Below are 16,438 nucleotides of genomic sequence, written 5' to 3'. Positions count from 1 at the left end.
GGCGTGCCCCCCCCCCAAAAAAAAGCAGATGAAAAAGAATATGCCACACAGATTGCGTCCTACAAAACCTGCCATGTTTATGTCACTTTACCTGTGCTCACGTGCGCCGGCGTATCAGTTTGTCTCTTTGGGGGGCACTCACACATGTCCCTTTGTGCCTGTGCACTTGGGCTGCCCAAGTACCAACCACCCAGGGTGTAGGAGTTACAGGGGAGAACCCGCATCAGGAGGCTGGCCGGGCCCTACCACACAGCCCCCGCCAAGCTGCAGACTCCAGAGCAACTTGGTATCACATCCCCTGTGAGTTCGGGTTAGAATCCCCAGGTTGCCAATGAGGACATTGAGGCCCAGGGGGAGAAAAGGACTTGCCCAAAGTCACAGGTGGGTCCGTGCAGCTGGCACTGTTTCCGCTTTGTCCCCTGCGCTGACCCCAGCACCCCACCCCCGACCTGGCAAACAGGCAAGGTAGAGGGCCTGGGAAATGCCTGCCGAACAGGGATCAGCAGAATGAAAGGACCAACTAGTTCCCTCGATGCCGGGTCCGTGTGCCCTCACCCTCTGCCTCAGAGCCCAGGGGGGAATGTCAGGGACGGAAGATGTTTTCCAAATCCTGCACACCCCGTGGGCTAGCCCCGCCCCCAGCCCCCCAACTGTGATAGTCTCAGGAATGCAGAGTCCAGATGTGGGGCTGGGTGGGGAACTAGCAAGGCCCCAACCGGGCAGCAGGCCTGGGACCTCCACCTGTCAGATTGTCTGCCTCCTGTCTGTCGCTGAGCTGAGGAACTGGGCTCAGGCCCAGAGCTGGTCGGGGAGCTCCAGGGCCACAGCAGGCCAGGCTGTCCCTGAGCTTCTCCAGTGGGAGAGTGGCCAGGTGCCCCCAGCCTGCCAACCTCAAAACCAGCATTTTGCCCGGCATGGGCCCCCGGCCATAGGTTGCCCTTCTGACCTCTTGCCCACACCCACAGCTCTTCTTACAGCTGGGCAACGCTGCTGGGAACCGCTTCTGGGCAGCCAACGTGCCCCCCAGTGAGGCCCTGCAGCCCAGCAGCAGCCCCAGTGCCCGGCGGTGCCACCTAGAGGCCAAATACAGAGAGGGCAAGTACCGCCGCTACCACCCGCTTTTTGGCAACCAGGAGGAACTGGACAAGGTGAGGGCGTTGGGCCTGTGAGGCCCCTTGAAACCCCCCTTTCCTTCCTGCCGCCCCCCCTCCCCCCCCCCCCCCCGTCTCTGTCTCAGCCCATCTTTCCCACTGGCTCAGAGCAATGAGTGGGCCTGTGGGCCCTGTCTAAGCCAGGGGACAGTTGGGACAAAGCAAGGAGGAGCCAGGCCTGACCCCTGGGCCTAAGCCACGTCCCCAGCATCTGTCTGCCTCCCTCTCCTCTTGATTCCTCTGTCTCCACACCCCGTCCTGCTCTTCTGAATCCTGCCAAAAGGAGGGAACTTGATGGGGATGCTATTTCCTGTCAGGCTCATGAAAAACAGCTGGCTGCTCCAGCCCACCCCCTTCCACACCCCACTCGAGATGAGGCCCCCATGGGCCCCAGGCCCTGAGCGGCTGGGAGCCAAGCTCTGTCCCCAGTCTAGGCTGGCCCGAGTGGGAGGCGGCCTGCTCCACGGCAGGGGCATGCCACTTATGACCTCTGGTCGACCTTCGGCCCTTCCCCCAAGCAGCCGCACCCAGTCAGGCTCAGTCCAGCTAGAAGCCCAGTGGGATCCAGGCCTCCACCTCCCAAGAACCCAGGCGTCCAGCCCCCAGCCCAGCCCAGTCTAGCCCGCCAGCCAGGAGGGGCGGCCGCTCCTATTGGCTGGGAGGGCTGGGCAGGCGGTGAGGAATTCAGATGTGGGAGGAATGAGCTGCAGCACCCCCTCTGCCCTTGCACACGGCAGAGGGAGCCGAGGTCCTCTGGAGCCGGGCTTGGCGGCTGGCTGGCCGTCGGGGCTGTCCGCACGGCTCCGCGGCAGCCCCCGCCCCTCGCTCCCTCGGCCCCTCTCTCCTCCTCTGTCCTTCTTCCTCCCTCTTCTCTCTCTCGGGTGGCCCCCACCTGGGAACTCCTTCGTCCCCAGCCCCCCCCCCCTCGGGCTGACCCCCTCCCTGCCCCTCAGGCCCTGTGTGCCGCAGTCACCACCTCAGACCTGGCTGAGACCCAGGCGCTCCTGGGCTGTGGGGCTGCAGTCAACTGCTTCTCAGGGGACCCTGGGGCCCCCACGCCCCTGGCTCTGGCTGAGCAGGCGGGACAGACCCTGCAGATGGAATTCCTTCGGAACAACCGAACCACGGGTGAGTGGCTGCACATGTACTTGGAGCGGCCGCCCTGCGGCCGGGGTCTGGCTCTTTGGAGGGGAGGGTGGTCGCGGGGTGCCAGGGCCTGCGTGTCACCCTGTGACATCTGTCTGACTGACTGCCCTCGAGCTGTAACTGCAGCTCCTCAAGGGACCCTGGTGCCACCGTGTGTGTGACTTTGGGTGTGTTTCGGGTTTGCACGTCAGTGTACCTTTGTGCCTCTGGCTTCCCCTTCGTGTGTGTCCCTCTGTGTGTCTCTCTGTGTGTTTCTGGTTCCCTCCCTGACCCGCGGGGTGGGCCCTCAGGACGGCGTCCGTGTGCCAGCGTCTGTCCGTCTCTGAGCTGCTGCGGCTCTGCTTCCTTGCACCGGGGGGTGTCGAGAGCCTCGGGGTTCGTGCAAGTGCAGAGTGTGTCTGTGGCTTTGGGGGTGGTGCCGCATCTCCCCTTATGCGGGGCACCTACCTCCACCGCCCTGTCTGCCGCCCTGTCTGGAAGGGGCTCTGTCACAGACGGGTTGGGTCCCATTTGGCTCCCAGGCTTGAGGTGGGGCAGTGGGGGTGAGCACCGCTGGTCACAGCCCAGCGCTGGCCACTGCGGCCACCTCCCAGGCCCCAGGGTGGAGCTCGGCGGCCAGGGCTCTGGGCGCGGGGCCACGGATGGGGCGGGGACTGGGCTGGGGAGAGCCCAGGTGGCTGGGCAGGCACAGGAGACCACCCGGCTGGCCTGGACTTTGGGGCCGCTGGGAGCAGGGCTGGAGCCAGGCCGCTTCCTTAGGCTTTGTGTTGTCTGAGACAAGCTCCCTCTGGGGATGGTTAGTGGGTTTGCTCGAGGCCCCCCTCATTCTCGTGTGCTGGCCCCGTGCCTCCCACAGGAAGAGCCGGGCTGGGGAGTCAGGGAAGCTCCCTGGACGGAGAGGTCCTGGAGCCGGGCCTTGTGAGTGGGATGGAATTTGTGCAAGTGGGGCAAGGTGGAGAAGGGCCTAGACAAAGTCCTGAATGTGGCAGTAAGACCCCAGGGTGCTAGTCAGGGAGCTGGGCTGGGGAGCGGGGGCTGATGACTTGATTGCCAGCTTAAATACCCACCCTGGGGAGGGTGAGGAGGACACCCTTGGATGGCGAGTGTGACCAGCCACTCTTTCTCCTTCCCCCCAAAGAGGTACCTCGGCTGGATTCAATGAAACCCCTGGAAAAGCACTACTCAGTTGTCCTGCCAACCGTGAGCCACAGTGGCTTCCTCTACAAGACCGCTTCAGCTGGCAAGCCGCTGCAGGACCGCCGGGCCCGGGAAGGTGGGTGCCAGGCCGGACCCTGCCCTGGCCATGGCGTTCTGGCCTGGCGGCAGGGCCAAAGAAGCCAGAGCTGGCCAGGCTGGGGGACCCACGAGGGTGCCAGGTGCCCTGTGGCAGAGTCACCCTGCTGGGCTTCCTGGCTGTGGTCTCGGGTACACAGTAGGTGCTTAATAAGTGGGCTGATTGGGGCAGGAGTGGGGCATGGCACTGGAGAGCAGGTCACTGGCAGAGTTTCCTTTAGGCCAAGGAAGGCTTCGGCGAGCACGTGCCAGCTGTGGGCCCTGTGCTGGGTGTGCAGTCCTGGGAGGCTGTGGATGCTTAGGAAGCTTGAGGACTAAGCCTAAATCTCCATCCTTCTCTCACCTCGGCCTGCTGTTTGCTCGTCTCTGAGCAGCGCAATCTGCAGCACCACATCTGGCCCTGTCACCTCTCTGCCTCCTGTCCCCTCGCTCACTCTGCTCCAGCTTGACTGGCCGCCTTCCTCTTTCTCGCACATGCGTATTCCTCCTGCCAAGCCCTTTGCACTTGCTGTTCCCTGTGCCCCAAACGCTTTTCCCCACACATGCGCATGGTTAGTCCCTTTCTTCTCTCTGTTTATTATTATTATTTTTTTTGTCTTTTGTCTTTTTTGTTGTTGTTGTTGTTGTTGTTGTTGCTATTTCTTGGGCCACTCCCGCAGCATATGGAGGTTCCCAGGCTAGGGGTCGAATCGGAGCTGTAGCCACCGGCCTACGCCAGAGCCACAGCAACGCGGGATCCAAGCCGCGTCCGCAACCTACACCACAGCTTACGGCAACGCCGGATCGTTAACCCACTGAGCAAGGGCAGGGACCGAACCTGCAACCTCATGGTTCCTAGTCGGATTCGTTAACCACTGCGCCACGACGGGAACTCCTCTTCTCTCTGTTTAAATGTCACTCCTCAGAGACCTCATCCCCAGCCGAAGCAGCAGTCCTTTCCCTCCTTTCTCTCTGCTGTCACACTTCTTATCTGACAGCAGCTGGACGGCTTGTGGGCCTAGTTCTTGATTCTCTGTGCCCCACTAGAATATTAGCTTCTCTTGGCCACCACTGTAGCCGCCAGCACCTGGAACCATGCCTGGCACGCAGTGGGCCCTTGCGCATGTCTGCAGGACGAGGAGTGCCGGAGGCCAGGCTGGCGCTCCTAGAGGGAGCCCAGCCTGAGAGGCAGGCTCTGGGCCACACTGCCCTCCAGGGCAGATGTCGTATCCCTGTAGACAGGATGCGACGGAGTCTGCTGTGAGAGCGCTGTCGAGGCCGTTGCTCACTGCATCCCTCAGCACCGCTGGATGAAGCCCTCCGGCCCCCAAACAGATTTCTTTGGAACTCTGTGCTGTTCGCCACCTCGGTGCCCCTGGGGCACTGCCTCGAGTCTGCCTCCCTCTGCCCAGTAATGTCATTTATATAACTGCCTGAGTCATCCTTTTTGCCCTGGGAGCCAGGAAGCTCTGAGCCAAAGCGATGCTCAGTGCTGTGAACCAGGCGAGCCTGCATGGCCTTTTCAGTGTGTTCTTTCTCCTGCTTTCCTGATCCACGTGCCCGTTTCTGTTCCTTTATGGGGTCAGTCTCCTCAGAGCCGTTATAGGAGAAAGTAGAGCAGAGAGCAGTGGGTCCTGCTGGCAGGGGCGGGGGCACAGGGGGGCTGCCCTTGAAGGACGGAGAGTGTGGGCGAAGGGAACGGGACAGCAAGAGCAGGGGCCGTGCATGTGTCTAGGTGTCCAGAGGCAGCTGGAGGGGCGGGCGGGGGCGGCTGCGGCAGTTCCAGTGGGGGGTGGGCTGGACCGGCTCCTGGGGCTACAGGGAGGAGGACGGATTTGGGGGAGCTTGTGAGTTAGGATGAAGGGACATGGGTCAGGTGGGAGCGGGGGCCCGGGGAGGATGCAGAGGTCAAGTTCAGATGAGGGTGGAGGGCTCCCTCATGGTTCCCTTGCCCACCTTCTCCCCAGAGTTCAGCCGACGCTGGTGTGTCCTTAGCGACGGGGTCCTGAGCTACTATGAGAATGAGCGGGCAGTGACTCCCAACGGGGAGATCCGGGCCAGCGAGATTGTGTGTCTGGCAGTGCCCCCTCCCGACACCCATGGGTGAGCACCCCTGGGCAGCATTGTAGACTGTTACTGATGGAAGGTCCAGCCCGCCACTGGGGAGACGGGGAAATAGGCCCAGAGAGAGACAGGCCCTCCCCAGGGTCGCACAGCAAGCTGGGGCTGTGCATGGGCTGGACCAGGTCACCTGAGTTCCTAGCCAAAGACTTTGCCCCCACCTCTTGGGGGCCAGGGGCAGGGCAGTCACGAGGGCAGTGAGGTGGGGGTGGGCCAGGGCTGGGCCTGAACCCCGACCTGCGTGTCTACAGTTTTGAGCACACCTTCGAGGTGTACACGGAGGGAGAGCGGCTGTACCTGTTTGGGCTGGAGAACGCGGAGCTGGCTCGTGAATGGGTCAAGTGCATTGCTAAGGTGGGCCCTGGTGAGCGGGCAGGCGTGGGAGGAGTCTGACAGGACCAAGGGTAGGCGGGCCTGGCCAATCCCGTGTACCCCAGCCCTCCTACCTCATGGAATGGGGGCTGCATGGAAGGAGCAGACACAGGGCAAGGGCCCAGCGTGGTCTGCAGCCCCCTGGCCGGGGGGGGGGGGGGGCGGGGCGTCAGGGCTCCTGTCTCAATACATGTTTAATAATAAACGGCAGAGCCATCCCAGGATGGACAGTGCTGCCTCCAGGGGAGTGAACTTGTCCCGGAGGAAGGAGGCGGGGAGGCTGCAGAGGAGAGACCTCTGCCCAGCGGCTAAGCAGGCGCTGTCTAGGGTTCCTGCGCATGAGAGCCCCTGATTCTTAGCCTCTTGTTCACTGATCCTCACCCGTGAGCCTCCTGATGGTCAGTCCACAGAGCCCTGGGGACCCAGACGAAGCAGTTTGGTCCCAGCTCCTCAGTGTCTCCCGTGCTGGTAGACAGACAGATGGGGTCCAAAGAGCAAAAACTGTAATTGGTGCTACAACAGCGCAAGGATGCTGTGGTGCCAGGGGGCTCCAGAGGAGAGACATCCCTAATGGTGTGTGGGAAGGTGTGCCAGAGCCAGGCATAGCTGAGTGGGTATCAAGTGGGGCCTGATACCTGAATTAGTTCACTGTGCTGGTTCTGCCCAGGGTAGGGGAGAGGGTAGGTAGCTGGGTGGGAAATGGGTACATGCCCACTAGCCAAAGAGCTGGGCATCCTGTGATCAGTGCCCTTGGCTGACGCAGTCTCCCCGGCCACCTCCCCACCAGGCGTTCGTGCCTCCCCTGGCTGAGGATCTGCTGGCCCGGGATTTCGAGAGGCTTGGGCGCCTACCCTACAAAGCTGGCCTGAGCCTGCAACGGGCCCAGGAAGGCTGGTTCTCCCTCACTGGCTCTGAGCTCCACGCTGTCTTCCCAGAGGGGCCCTGTGAGGAGCCACTGCAACTTCGGAAACTGCAGGAGCTTTGTGCGTGGACCCGGACCTGGGCCCCCAACCTCCAGGGCACCCTCTCCTGGGCCCCCCCCGGGTCCCCAGCCCCTCCCCAGAAGCCTGAACTCGAGCCAGCCTGCCCTCTCATGTCCTCCCCTGTCCTTGGGGTGCATCTCAGCCACTCCATGAGTCGGCGGCTGGGTCCCAGGGGTGTGTGGGCCCAGATCGCCTCAGGAGGGGGGCAGTTGGGGACCATCAGCAAAGCCTCACCTCAGCTTTGCTCCTCCACAGCCGTCCAAGGGGACAGCGAGAACCAGGTGCTGGTGCTGGTGGAGCGAAGGAGGTGAGCCCTGGCCTCCCTGAGGGGCTCAGAGAAGCCTGTGGCTGTCGGGCTGGGACGGCCGGGGCAGGGGTAGGCTCCCAAGTGACGGGCCGTCTCCCGCCCAGGACGCTGTACATCCAGGGAGAGCGGCGGCTGGACTTCACAGGCTGGCTGGGCGCCATCCAGAAAGCAGCAGCCAGCTCAGGGGACACGCTGTCGGAACAGCAACTCGGAGACTCGGATATCCCGGTGATTGTGTACCGCTGTGTGGACTACATCACCCAGTGCGGTGAGCCCCGCCCCCCTGGCAAGGCCCCGCCCCGCCCCGCCCAGAGACCCCTTAACCTCGCCCTCCCAGGAGCTCAGAGCCTCGCGAGGCCCGCCCTTGACCAATGCCCTCAGCCCCTCACTTTTGGCCCCGCCCCCAGCCCGGCTCAGCCCCGCCCCTCTCCAGGCCTGACTTCCGAGGGCATCTACCGCAAGTGCGGGCAGACCTCGAAGACGCAGCGGCTGCTGGAGAGCCTGCGGCAGGACGCTCGATCTGTGCGCCTCAAGGAGGGCGAGCAGCACGTGGACGACGTCTCCTCCGCGCTCAAGCGCTTCCTGCGAGACCTGCCTGATGGGCTCTTCACTCGAGTCCAGCGCCTCTCCTGGCTGGAGGCCTCAGGTGGGCCCCTGCGGCCGGGACCCAGCCTGAGCCCCCGGCCGGTGCTGCTGCCTTGTCTACGCCGAGCTCGGTTCCCCTCGCCTCCCCGTCGTGCACGTGGACTGGGCGTGCCCCAGCGCTGGGCTCCAGCCCCTTCCGTCACCTCTTTTCATGCCCATTGTCACTCTAGACAGAGCCCCGGGTCCCTTGGAGTTGGAGCATTCTTTGTCTCTGCTGTTACCCAGCCCGATTTGACCTGGAGGGGCAGGGGGCGCTGTCACCTAGGATGATAGGCAGAGGGGTGGGACAGGGAGGCGGTTACAGAGGGTTCCTGACCTGTTCTATCTCCCCCGCAACCAGAGATTGAGGATGAGGAGGAGAAGATCGCCAGGTACCGAGAGCTGCTGGCGCGCCTGCCCCCAGTCAACCGGGCCACCGTGAAGGCCCTGATCAGCCACCTGTACTGGTGAGGAGCGGCAGCACTGGCCGGGGGCGCTGTTCTACTCCCACCCTGGTGACTGCTCTCCCCTGGGACCCAGCAGGCTGGGAACCGAGTGCTGACTTATGAGTGCCCTGGCCTGGGATGCTTTGTCCCCCAGCTCCCTGCTGGAGGCTGAGAGAATAGAGGAGGTCGCAGCCAGAGGCCAGCTCGCTCAGCTTCCCAGCCCTGCTTCTCCCCAGGCCCCAGGATGTGGCCAAAAAGACTGTCCCCTCTTCCCTTAGTTAGCGGTCCTCTCTCACCAGGACCTACCTTGGCTTCACTCCAAGGCCATTCGTGGGCCCGTCAGGAACAGGGCGGGACAGGGGGAGTTCAGGGCTGGAGTCCTCACTCTGGGCTCCCGTCCTTCCCTGTCCAGTGTCCAGTGCTTCTCCGACACGAACCAGATGAACACGCACAACCTGGCTATTGTGTTCGGGCCCACGCTCTTCCAGACAGACGGGCAGGACTACAAGGCTGGCCGTGTGGTGGAAGACCTCATCAGCCGCTACGTGGTGGTGTTCAGTGTGCGTCCCCGGCCGCGGGCGGTGGAGGGCAGCGCTGAGCCTCCTGGGTGGCAGTGACCGTCTGTCCCTGTCCCTTCCCCTCCCCAGGTGGACGAGGAGGAGCTAAGGAAGCAGCGGGACGAGATCACTGCCATCGTGAAGATGCGTGTGGCTGGCACGGCCAGTGGGACCCAGGTACAGGACAGGGCCTGGGGTAGGGGACTCAGACCAGCTGCCTGGGCCTGCGCCCGCGCCCCCAGGCCTCTTGCTAAGCCCTTTCTCCCCACAGCACGCTGGTGACTTCATTTGCACGGTGTACCTGGAAGAGAAGAAGGCGGAGGCAGAGCAACATGTCAAGGTGGGGGTTGGGGATCTAGAAGCCCAGGGGCCAGGAGAACCCAGCTGGGCTGCGCACAGGCTCAGATGACAACCGGGGAGCTTGGCTCTTGTCCCAAGGGGAGTCCCAGTGTGGGACCTGAATCAGGCCGGTGCCTTGGCCTGTCTCTCATCTCCCCACCCAGCTCATCAGTGCTGCTCAGAGACATCCCGCGTCGTCCCAGGATGCCAGCAGACCCCGAGAGGGGTGGGCACAGCCCCTGGGTCACAGGGCAAGGTTGTGGCACAGCCGGGCCAGCGTGGGGTAGGCTGATGTCCTCTTCCTCCATCTCCACAGATCCCAGCATCCATGACAGCTGAGGAGCTCACACTGGAGATCTTGGATCGCAGGAATGTGGGCATCAGGGAGAAGGACTACTGGACCTGCTTCGAGGTCAATGAGAGGGAGGAGGCAGGTGGGTGACCAGCAGGCTTGGTGCAGGGAAGGGCGGCCTGTCTGTCTGCCTCTACACCACAGTGTGGCCACAGTGGTGGTAAGGGGGGTTTGGAGTGACGGATGTTGCTGTCACACTGACCTCAGTGATGGTGATGACAGCGTGCTGGCAGGGCTTTTAGGTGGCAGCTGTAATGTGGCTAACGGGAAGGACTGTGAGGGGGTAGATGGGGTCGGCCCTGACGCTTTCTGGGTGTCCGTGAGGATGGTGTTGCTTGCCGGGGGGGTGATGCCGGTGATAACGGGATTGTGGGTGCCGGCGCTGGAGGCGAAGGGGGCTGTGGGTGATGATGAGCTTGCAAGAGGAGTGGGTGGGTGGTGGTGTAGGTAGGGTGGTTGTGATGGTGTTGCGGTGCCCAAGGGAGTGATAGAGACATTTTAGGATGAAGGGCAGTGGCAGTGGGGGCTGGGAGGTGTCCGTTCATTTGTTTGACTGTCATTCGTAGAGTGCCAGGCCCTGAGCTGGGGAGCCGGACACACAGTCCCTGCCCTCGCGGGGCTTGGTGCCGGGTGCAGTCAAGACGCCGACCCCGTGATCTCGCTGATAAACGCTCAACTCCAGCCAGGTTACCTGCCGCGAGGGACAGGGCCACCACGGCGCTGCTCGAGCTTGTAACGGGGTCTCTGGCTTGGAGTCCTCGGACTAGAAGGTCCAGGACCAGTAGCAGTTGCCTGGTGAAGCGGCGGGGAAAGTCCTGCCGCGCGGTGGGAACAACATGGGCAAAAGCCCTGCGGTGGCCAAGGACACCCTCCTTTCAAGGAGCTTGAGCTGAGGGCAGTGAGGGTTTGGCCCGGGGTTGGGGGAGCTGGAGACAGAGGCAGAGGCGGCCGCTGAAGGGTTAGTGCTTGGGAGTTGGAAAGGCTCGCTGCTGCTGGAGAGACCCGTGGAGGGGTGAGCGCCCCGCGGCAGGCTGCGGCTGGGCCGCAGGGTTGGCTCAAGACAAAGAGGATCTCAGGGCCCAGGTGGCTGCAGGGAGACGACAGAAGCAGAGATTGGACACGTGAGAGGGAGGAGGGCTTGTTTCCGCCCCCCCGGCCTGGCAGGGGTGCTCTTCTCCCTGAGGCCCCCAGGGAAGCTCATGGGCTTGGTTTTGGACGTGTTGGGTCAGAGCAGGTTGGTCCTGGCCGATGTGTGAGGCCTGAAGCTTGGGCGTGGGGGCGGTCGCGGCCGTGATGTGACGTCCTCTTGGAGGCAGAGGGAGCAGGCGGTGCCACTGGGCACTAGATGAGGGGTGCCCTTGGGCCAGCCCTCAGTGGCCTCAGGCCATGTGGTCCTGGTGACTGACAGCAGGTGTGACCTCTCCCCAGAGCGCCCCCTGCACTTTGCGGAGAAGGTGCTGCCCATCCTGCACGGGCTGGGCACAGACAGCTACCTGGTGGTGAAGAAGCACCAGTCCATGGAGGCCATGCTGCTCTACCTGGGTAGGTGCGATCCCCCCCACAGGGCTGGGCAGGCTGGTGGGGTCCCTCCATCTGGAGCGGGCACAGGGGACCTGGTGGCGCTGGGCAGGAGCAGCTCAGGCAGAGGGCACCGGGCGGGCAGGCCTCTTCAGAGGGTGGAGCAGTGTCCTGGGACCCCGCCCTGGGTGTCAGTCTGTGGGCAGGGGTAGTGCAGCCTGTGCCCACCCCTCTCCTCCCCCAGCCAGCCACGTGGGCGAGACCAAGCACGGCATGATGAAGTTCCGCGAGGACCGCAGCCTCCTGGGCCTAGGCCTGCCCTCAGGCGGCTTCCACGATCGCTACTTCATCCTCAACAGCAGCTGCCTGCGGCTCTACAAGGAGGTCCGGGTACGTGATCCCTGGGTCCTGCCCCGTGACGGGCAGCCACGCTCAAGCATCCCCCCAGGCCTCATGGGAGCGTCCCTGGCACGGGGTCTTGGGATGGCTCTGCACTGGGAGAGAGCTCTGGACCCTCGGACCTTCCTGCTGTGGCTCTGGGGGCTCACTCCGCTTTGGCCTGGAGCCCCCCCCAGTAGGTCCTGGTACCTGGATGCCACTGTATCCAGGTACCCGATGTGTGTGCTTCTGTCTCACCTGTGCCCGGTCCACAGCATCCACAAGAACATGGCACATGGTGACAGCCCCAAGGCGTGGCCCACGCATGCATTGTCGTTACATAGGCCATGCCCCTCGGCCCACTCCGACCACATGCCAGGCGTCCTCCCAGACCGGACTCCGTGTCCTTCCCAGCACCTCCCCCACTGCCCTCGCTTAGTCTCTCGCGCACACATGCCACGTGCCATCGTGCACCCCACACGCTGTTCTAGCTCTGAACTGGGCCTGCTTCTTCCTTAACCCTGATCCTCTATCAAACAGAGCCAGAGGCCGTGGAGCGGGGCCCCTGAGACCGTGAGTAGCTGTGGGCCAGCTGCCAGCTGCCTTACACCGCCTGGGGGCCGAGTGAGCCTGGCGGGAGTGTGGGGACCCAGCCAGAGCTTCTGGCCATCTCCAGGCATGGCTTCCTGGCCTCTTGCCATCAGCACTGGCCTCCACCCTGGGGCTTGTGGCTTAGGCTCCTGCTCTCCATCCCCAACCCTGCCCCAGAGTCCTTCCCCCAAGGTAGGGGCCCCCATCGGTGTGATGCTCGAGGCTTTTCCAGAGGACTCAGTGCGAGGCCGTGGAGCCAGTTAGTGGAGGCTCCTGGGCTCAAATTAGAGCTCTGGTCTTCATCTCCTGCCACTGCTTCTAGGGCTGTCAGAATGCCTTGCTACTGCCCTTTTCCTGAAATGCCGGAGCGAGGCCACGGCAGGCGAGTGGCACGTTCCCCATCTGTGCTAGGAGTTCCCGCTCAGCCTCTCAGCCTCCCTAGCTGCTCTCTGGTCTTTGTTCGCACACCGCTGGGGAGGGGAGCTCACTGTCTCCTCCCTGGGGGCTGCCCTATCCCTGGAATGATGCTCTTGCCTGGGAGAAAGGCCTTGCTAGGGACCCGCGGAGACCTGCCTCCCATGATACCCCTGCGGGTCCCAGCGCTGCCTTGGAAGCCAGAGTACAGGTGTTCTGCAGAGACAGGCCGCAGAAACAGGTCTCCAAGCCCAGGGGTTGAGCCTGGGCTCCCACACTGGCCCCCACTAGTGTCTCCAGCCCTTCCTACCCGTTCGGTCTCCCCAGGCCATCTGGACAGGTCTGGCTGACATGGAGGGAGCAGAGCAGAACCCTCACCTCCCTCTCTCTGCACATCTTACCTCTATTCATGCAGCCTGTGCTCCTGCTGACCCTCGTGGGCAGTGCCTCCTCTTCTCTCTTCTGCCACTTCCTGTGATCACGTCCTTACTTCTGGGCCTGTCCCCTCCTCCAGGCAGCCCCCCTTGGTCCTGGGATATTACTTCCTTGGCCCCTTTCTGCTAGGGCTACTTAGCCCAGTGGAGCAGAATAAGAAGGTCAGTGTGGGCAGAGAGGTGGGAGCGGGGCTGAGGCACCGGGAGAAGCAGCCTTGGTCCTTTCGTGTGGAGGAGGAGATGCCACGAGAGCTAAAAAGGGGGGCCGAGCTAGTGTTTATCCAGCCCAGGTGGTGCGGTGGTGCTGTGAGAAGGGGCATTGCTCCAGGCCGCAGGTGAGAGCGCGGGCCTCGGGAGGGCCCAGGGCCATCCGGGAGGTAGCCTGGGATTCAGACCCCGAGGACGTTAGCCTCACAGCTCCAGCTTTTTATTCCTTGAGGTGGGAATCAGGGAATGAAGGCCTCGGCAGCGAAGGCTGATCAGCGCAGGGCTGCGCCGTGCTCTCCAGGGCTGGGCGGCTGCTCTTGGTCTCGCAGGAGCCCCAGGAAGGTGTGTCGTGGCTAGTAGTCATGGCATTTGTTGGCTTATGGAGCAGTGGGAAAGAAGACTTGAAACTGGGACAGTTCTGACAGCTGAGGGTCACCCAAGCCCCCTGCTGGGGCCTCCCATTGTTAGGAGTCCTGAGGCACCTGGGAAAGGCACGCTCTAGAAAGCTCTTGGTTCCAGCAAAGGTCTTTGAGCATCAGGAACTGAGCTTGGTTCTCTGCCAGTGAGCTCATGCCTCAGAGCTGCTGGAAACACGAGCTGTCTGATCAGAACTGAAGGGACACTGGATGGTGCTCCCCTTGCCCCGCCAGCTCCCCGGCCTCCTGCCTCGGCCATGCTCAGGTCACATGCCTGCAGCACGTGTGCCAGGCACACTGGCACCCAAGGAAGCCGAGGCACGTGTTATTTTTCCGGATCCACAAGGAGCCACAACCTGGTTGACCCCGTTAATTCCCGCGTCCTCTCCACACCCCGACTGCAGCCCCCCGGCTCTGCCCACGCTGGATTCCCTTTACGCCTTGCTTCAGTTCTCTTCCCCTCATGCCCGCAGCCTGATTTCTTCCTAGCCTGCAGCCTGATTTTCATTCCTTCAGCCTGATTCCTTCCCCACCTGTAGCCGTTTCCCCCACATCTTTCCTCCTCTCCCGCCCAGTGCTGGATGTTCTCCAGGCCTGCGGCCTGACTTTTATGGCCTCTTTTTCAAGTCTCCCCAGTCCCGCTGCCGAGTTTCTTCCAGCCCGCAGTCTGATTTCTCCGGTGCGCTCAGCCTTGCATCTGCCCTGACTGCATGTAGGCGTCTTCTTTGTCGTCTTCTCCCCACTCCGCATTCCCCCATATCAGCCTCCTCTCCCAAACCACCATCCAGTTTCCTCCCTGCCTGCAGCCCTGATCATCCTGTGCCTGAAGCCCAGCTTGTTCCTGGCCGTTTGGGGCACTTGGCCATTGTCAGATCAGGTGCTATGTGCAGGAGACGTGGGGCTCCCCCATCACGGGCTGGGTCATTAGGGGAGAAAGCAGGGTGGGGGGTCCCAGTAAGCCCCCTACAAACCACACCCCCCGTGACAGCACTGAGGTCTCCACTGATCCCTTGGCGGCCCATCCTTCTTCGACCTCACAGGGAGGGCCACCGATTCCCGAAAGTCCATCTCTCCTCCACGTCCCCTGGTCCCCTGGTCCCCTCTTCGTCCCTGCTGAGAGCCATGCCTGGGGGTGGCTGGGAGCAATGGTGGGGAACAGAGTGGAGGTGGCTCAATCTTTGACCCCCAGTTTCGGTTGCAAGTGAATCCCCCTCCCCCGCCATCCACCCTGGTGCCCCTCTGGCACCAGGAGTGCCTGGTGGGGGCAGGGCTTTGAGCAAATGGCTCCCAGAGCAGGAGGAAGGCTCATTAGCTTGACCTCCAACCAGCCTCTTCCCTGGAAGTCGTTGCTCCCATCCCCCTGCCTCTGAGCCAGCCTGCTCCTTCCAAGCCCAGACCCATATGCAGAGGCGGGGACCAGCGGTGAACACGTCAGTGACCTGGTGCCCTCCCCAGCACATCGGTCTCGCTCTCCGGCCTGGACCATCGGGAAGTTCTTCCTGTGGTCTACCGACTGGCCGTCCTGCTTCAGCCTCAGTCATTGGCCTTCACTTTGTGGAACCAAAGAGCCAGTAACTGCTCACCCCACAAGCCTTCTGTTCACACAGTCAACCCTGGAGCCTCCGCGAGGCAGGGAGGGGCGAGGAGGAAACAGCCTGAGATAAATAGCCTCGCGCCGCCAACCGGGGCTCTCAGCTCGCACACGCCTGTGCAGTTTGGGGTCCGAGGACGACGTGCAGTGCGCAGACCTGTCCCGCCACAGACGGTCTGGACCAGCCGGTGCCCTGAGTCAGCTCTCAAGGGCAGGGCAGCAGCGAGGGCCTGGAATCACTGTTCGGGACGTCAGCTGCCTCGGGGACCGGGGGTTGACTGTCTGACGCTGCCGCGGGGAGGGGGGGCTTTGACAGGAAGGCTTCCTGGAGGAGGGCCGCTGGGCTGGGCTGCAGAGGGGGTGGGGAGAGAGCCACCCGCAGGGGAGACCTGCCCCAGGGCCCCCCTGACTGAACCCGCTCCCTCTGCCCGCCCCCACCCAGAGTCACCGGCCTGAGAAGGAGTGGCCCGTCCGGAGTCTCAAAGTCTACCTGGGGGTGAAGAAGAAACTCCGGCCACCCACCTGGTGAGCAGGGGCGAGGAGATGGGCCTGCGGAGCTCGGAGCTGGTGGAGGCGGCACGGCTGAGGGCTGTGACCTTGACCGGTCGGTTCCGTGGTGTCTCCCAGACCACAGCATCCGCATCACCTGGAAGGGCTTAGCAACCCAGGTTCTCGGGCGCTGCCCCAGACCTGCTGAATCGAGGGTTCGGGGGAGGGTGTGCTGTCCCAGGCCACCCAGGGAACTCTGAGGCTTGCTCATATTTGAGCACGACTGGCCTGGATGGAAATCCACTTAGTCACTGACTAACTCTGGGACCTTTCTGGGCCGCACGTCCCACATCCGCAGGATGGGGAAGACAGTGCCGTGCCTGTTCCACAGGCTGGCTCTGTGCGTGTTTCTTCTTTTTTTAATTGCAGTGTAGTCGACAGGGTTGTGTGTTCTAAACATTGAAGAGTGAGGCTTGGCCACTATTAGTGTGGCTAATTGCAGTCACTGGACTTGGGTTCCTGACACTGCCTCCCCCGCCCATGCCGCTTGTCCCTGGGGCACTAGGGCAGCCTGGGGTGGGTCGGGGCTGGGGGGTGGGGGCGCCAAGGGCCTGGGAGACTGGCAGCGGCTGGGATGTGCTGTGCCTGCAGAAGGCCCTGAACTCTGCCCTGGCTCCGGGCCAGGCTTCTGGGCTCTGAGGCCTCTGCAGGCTGTCAAGTAACTCCACCT

General features: G+C 63.0%; 1 protein-coding gene across 7 annotated transcripts in view; it reads left to right on the top strand.

The window, feature by feature from the left end:
- Positions 1 to 16,438, top strand: part of ARAP1 (ArfGAP with RhoGAP domain, ankyrin repeat and PH domain 1) — a 63,143-nt gene that overhangs the window by 44,404 nt on the left and 2,301 nt on the right. For 6 of the 7 annotated variants that reach the window (XM_047754147.1, XM_047754144.1, XM_047754145.1 and 3 more), the window contains 18 exons: positions 966 to 1,148; positions 2,105 to 2,279; positions 3,436 to 3,570; positions 5,537 to 5,672; positions 5,942 to 6,044; positions 6,850 to 7,045; positions 7,301 to 7,352; positions 7,457 to 7,620; positions 7,786 to 7,998; positions 8,338 to 8,443; positions 8,835 to 8,982; positions 9,070 to 9,156; positions 9,251 to 9,319; positions 9,635 to 9,752; positions 11,099 to 11,212; positions 11,433 to 11,578; positions 12,107 to 12,139; positions 15,662 to 15,744. In XM_047754147.1, coding sequence (XP_047610103.1) covers positions 966 to 1,148; positions 2,105 to 2,279; positions 3,436 to 3,570; positions 5,537 to 5,672; positions 5,942 to 6,044; positions 6,850 to 7,045; positions 7,301 to 7,352; positions 7,457 to 7,620; positions 7,786 to 7,998; positions 8,338 to 8,443; positions 8,835 to 8,982; positions 9,070 to 9,156; positions 9,251 to 9,319; positions 9,635 to 9,752; positions 11,099 to 11,212; positions 11,433 to 11,578; positions 12,107 to 12,139; positions 15,662 to 15,744 — 2,261 coding nt within the window. The remainder of the gene's footprint in view (positions 1 to 965; positions 1,149 to 2,104; positions 2,280 to 3,435; positions 3,571 to 5,536; positions 5,673 to 5,941; positions 6,045 to 6,849; positions 7,046 to 7,300; positions 7,353 to 7,456; positions 7,621 to 7,785; positions 7,999 to 8,337; positions 8,444 to 8,834; positions 8,983 to 9,069; positions 9,157 to 9,250; positions 9,320 to 9,634; positions 9,753 to 11,098; positions 11,213 to 11,432; positions 11,579 to 12,106; positions 12,140 to 15,661; positions 15,745 to 16,438) is intronic. The other variant, XM_047754148.1, reaches the window with a different exon arrangement.

The sequence above is a fragment of the Phacochoerus africanus genome, chromosome 11 (genome assembly GCF_016906955.1).
Source record: "Phacochoerus africanus isolate WHEZ1 chromosome 11, ROS_Pafr_v1, whole genome shotgun sequence".
NCBI classification, from domain to species: domain Eukaryota; kingdom Metazoa; phylum Chordata; class Mammalia; order Artiodactyla; family Suidae; genus Phacochoerus; species Phacochoerus africanus.
Note: the sequence above shows the minus strand (reverse complement) of the source record. Positions and strands in the feature narration are given on the sequence as shown.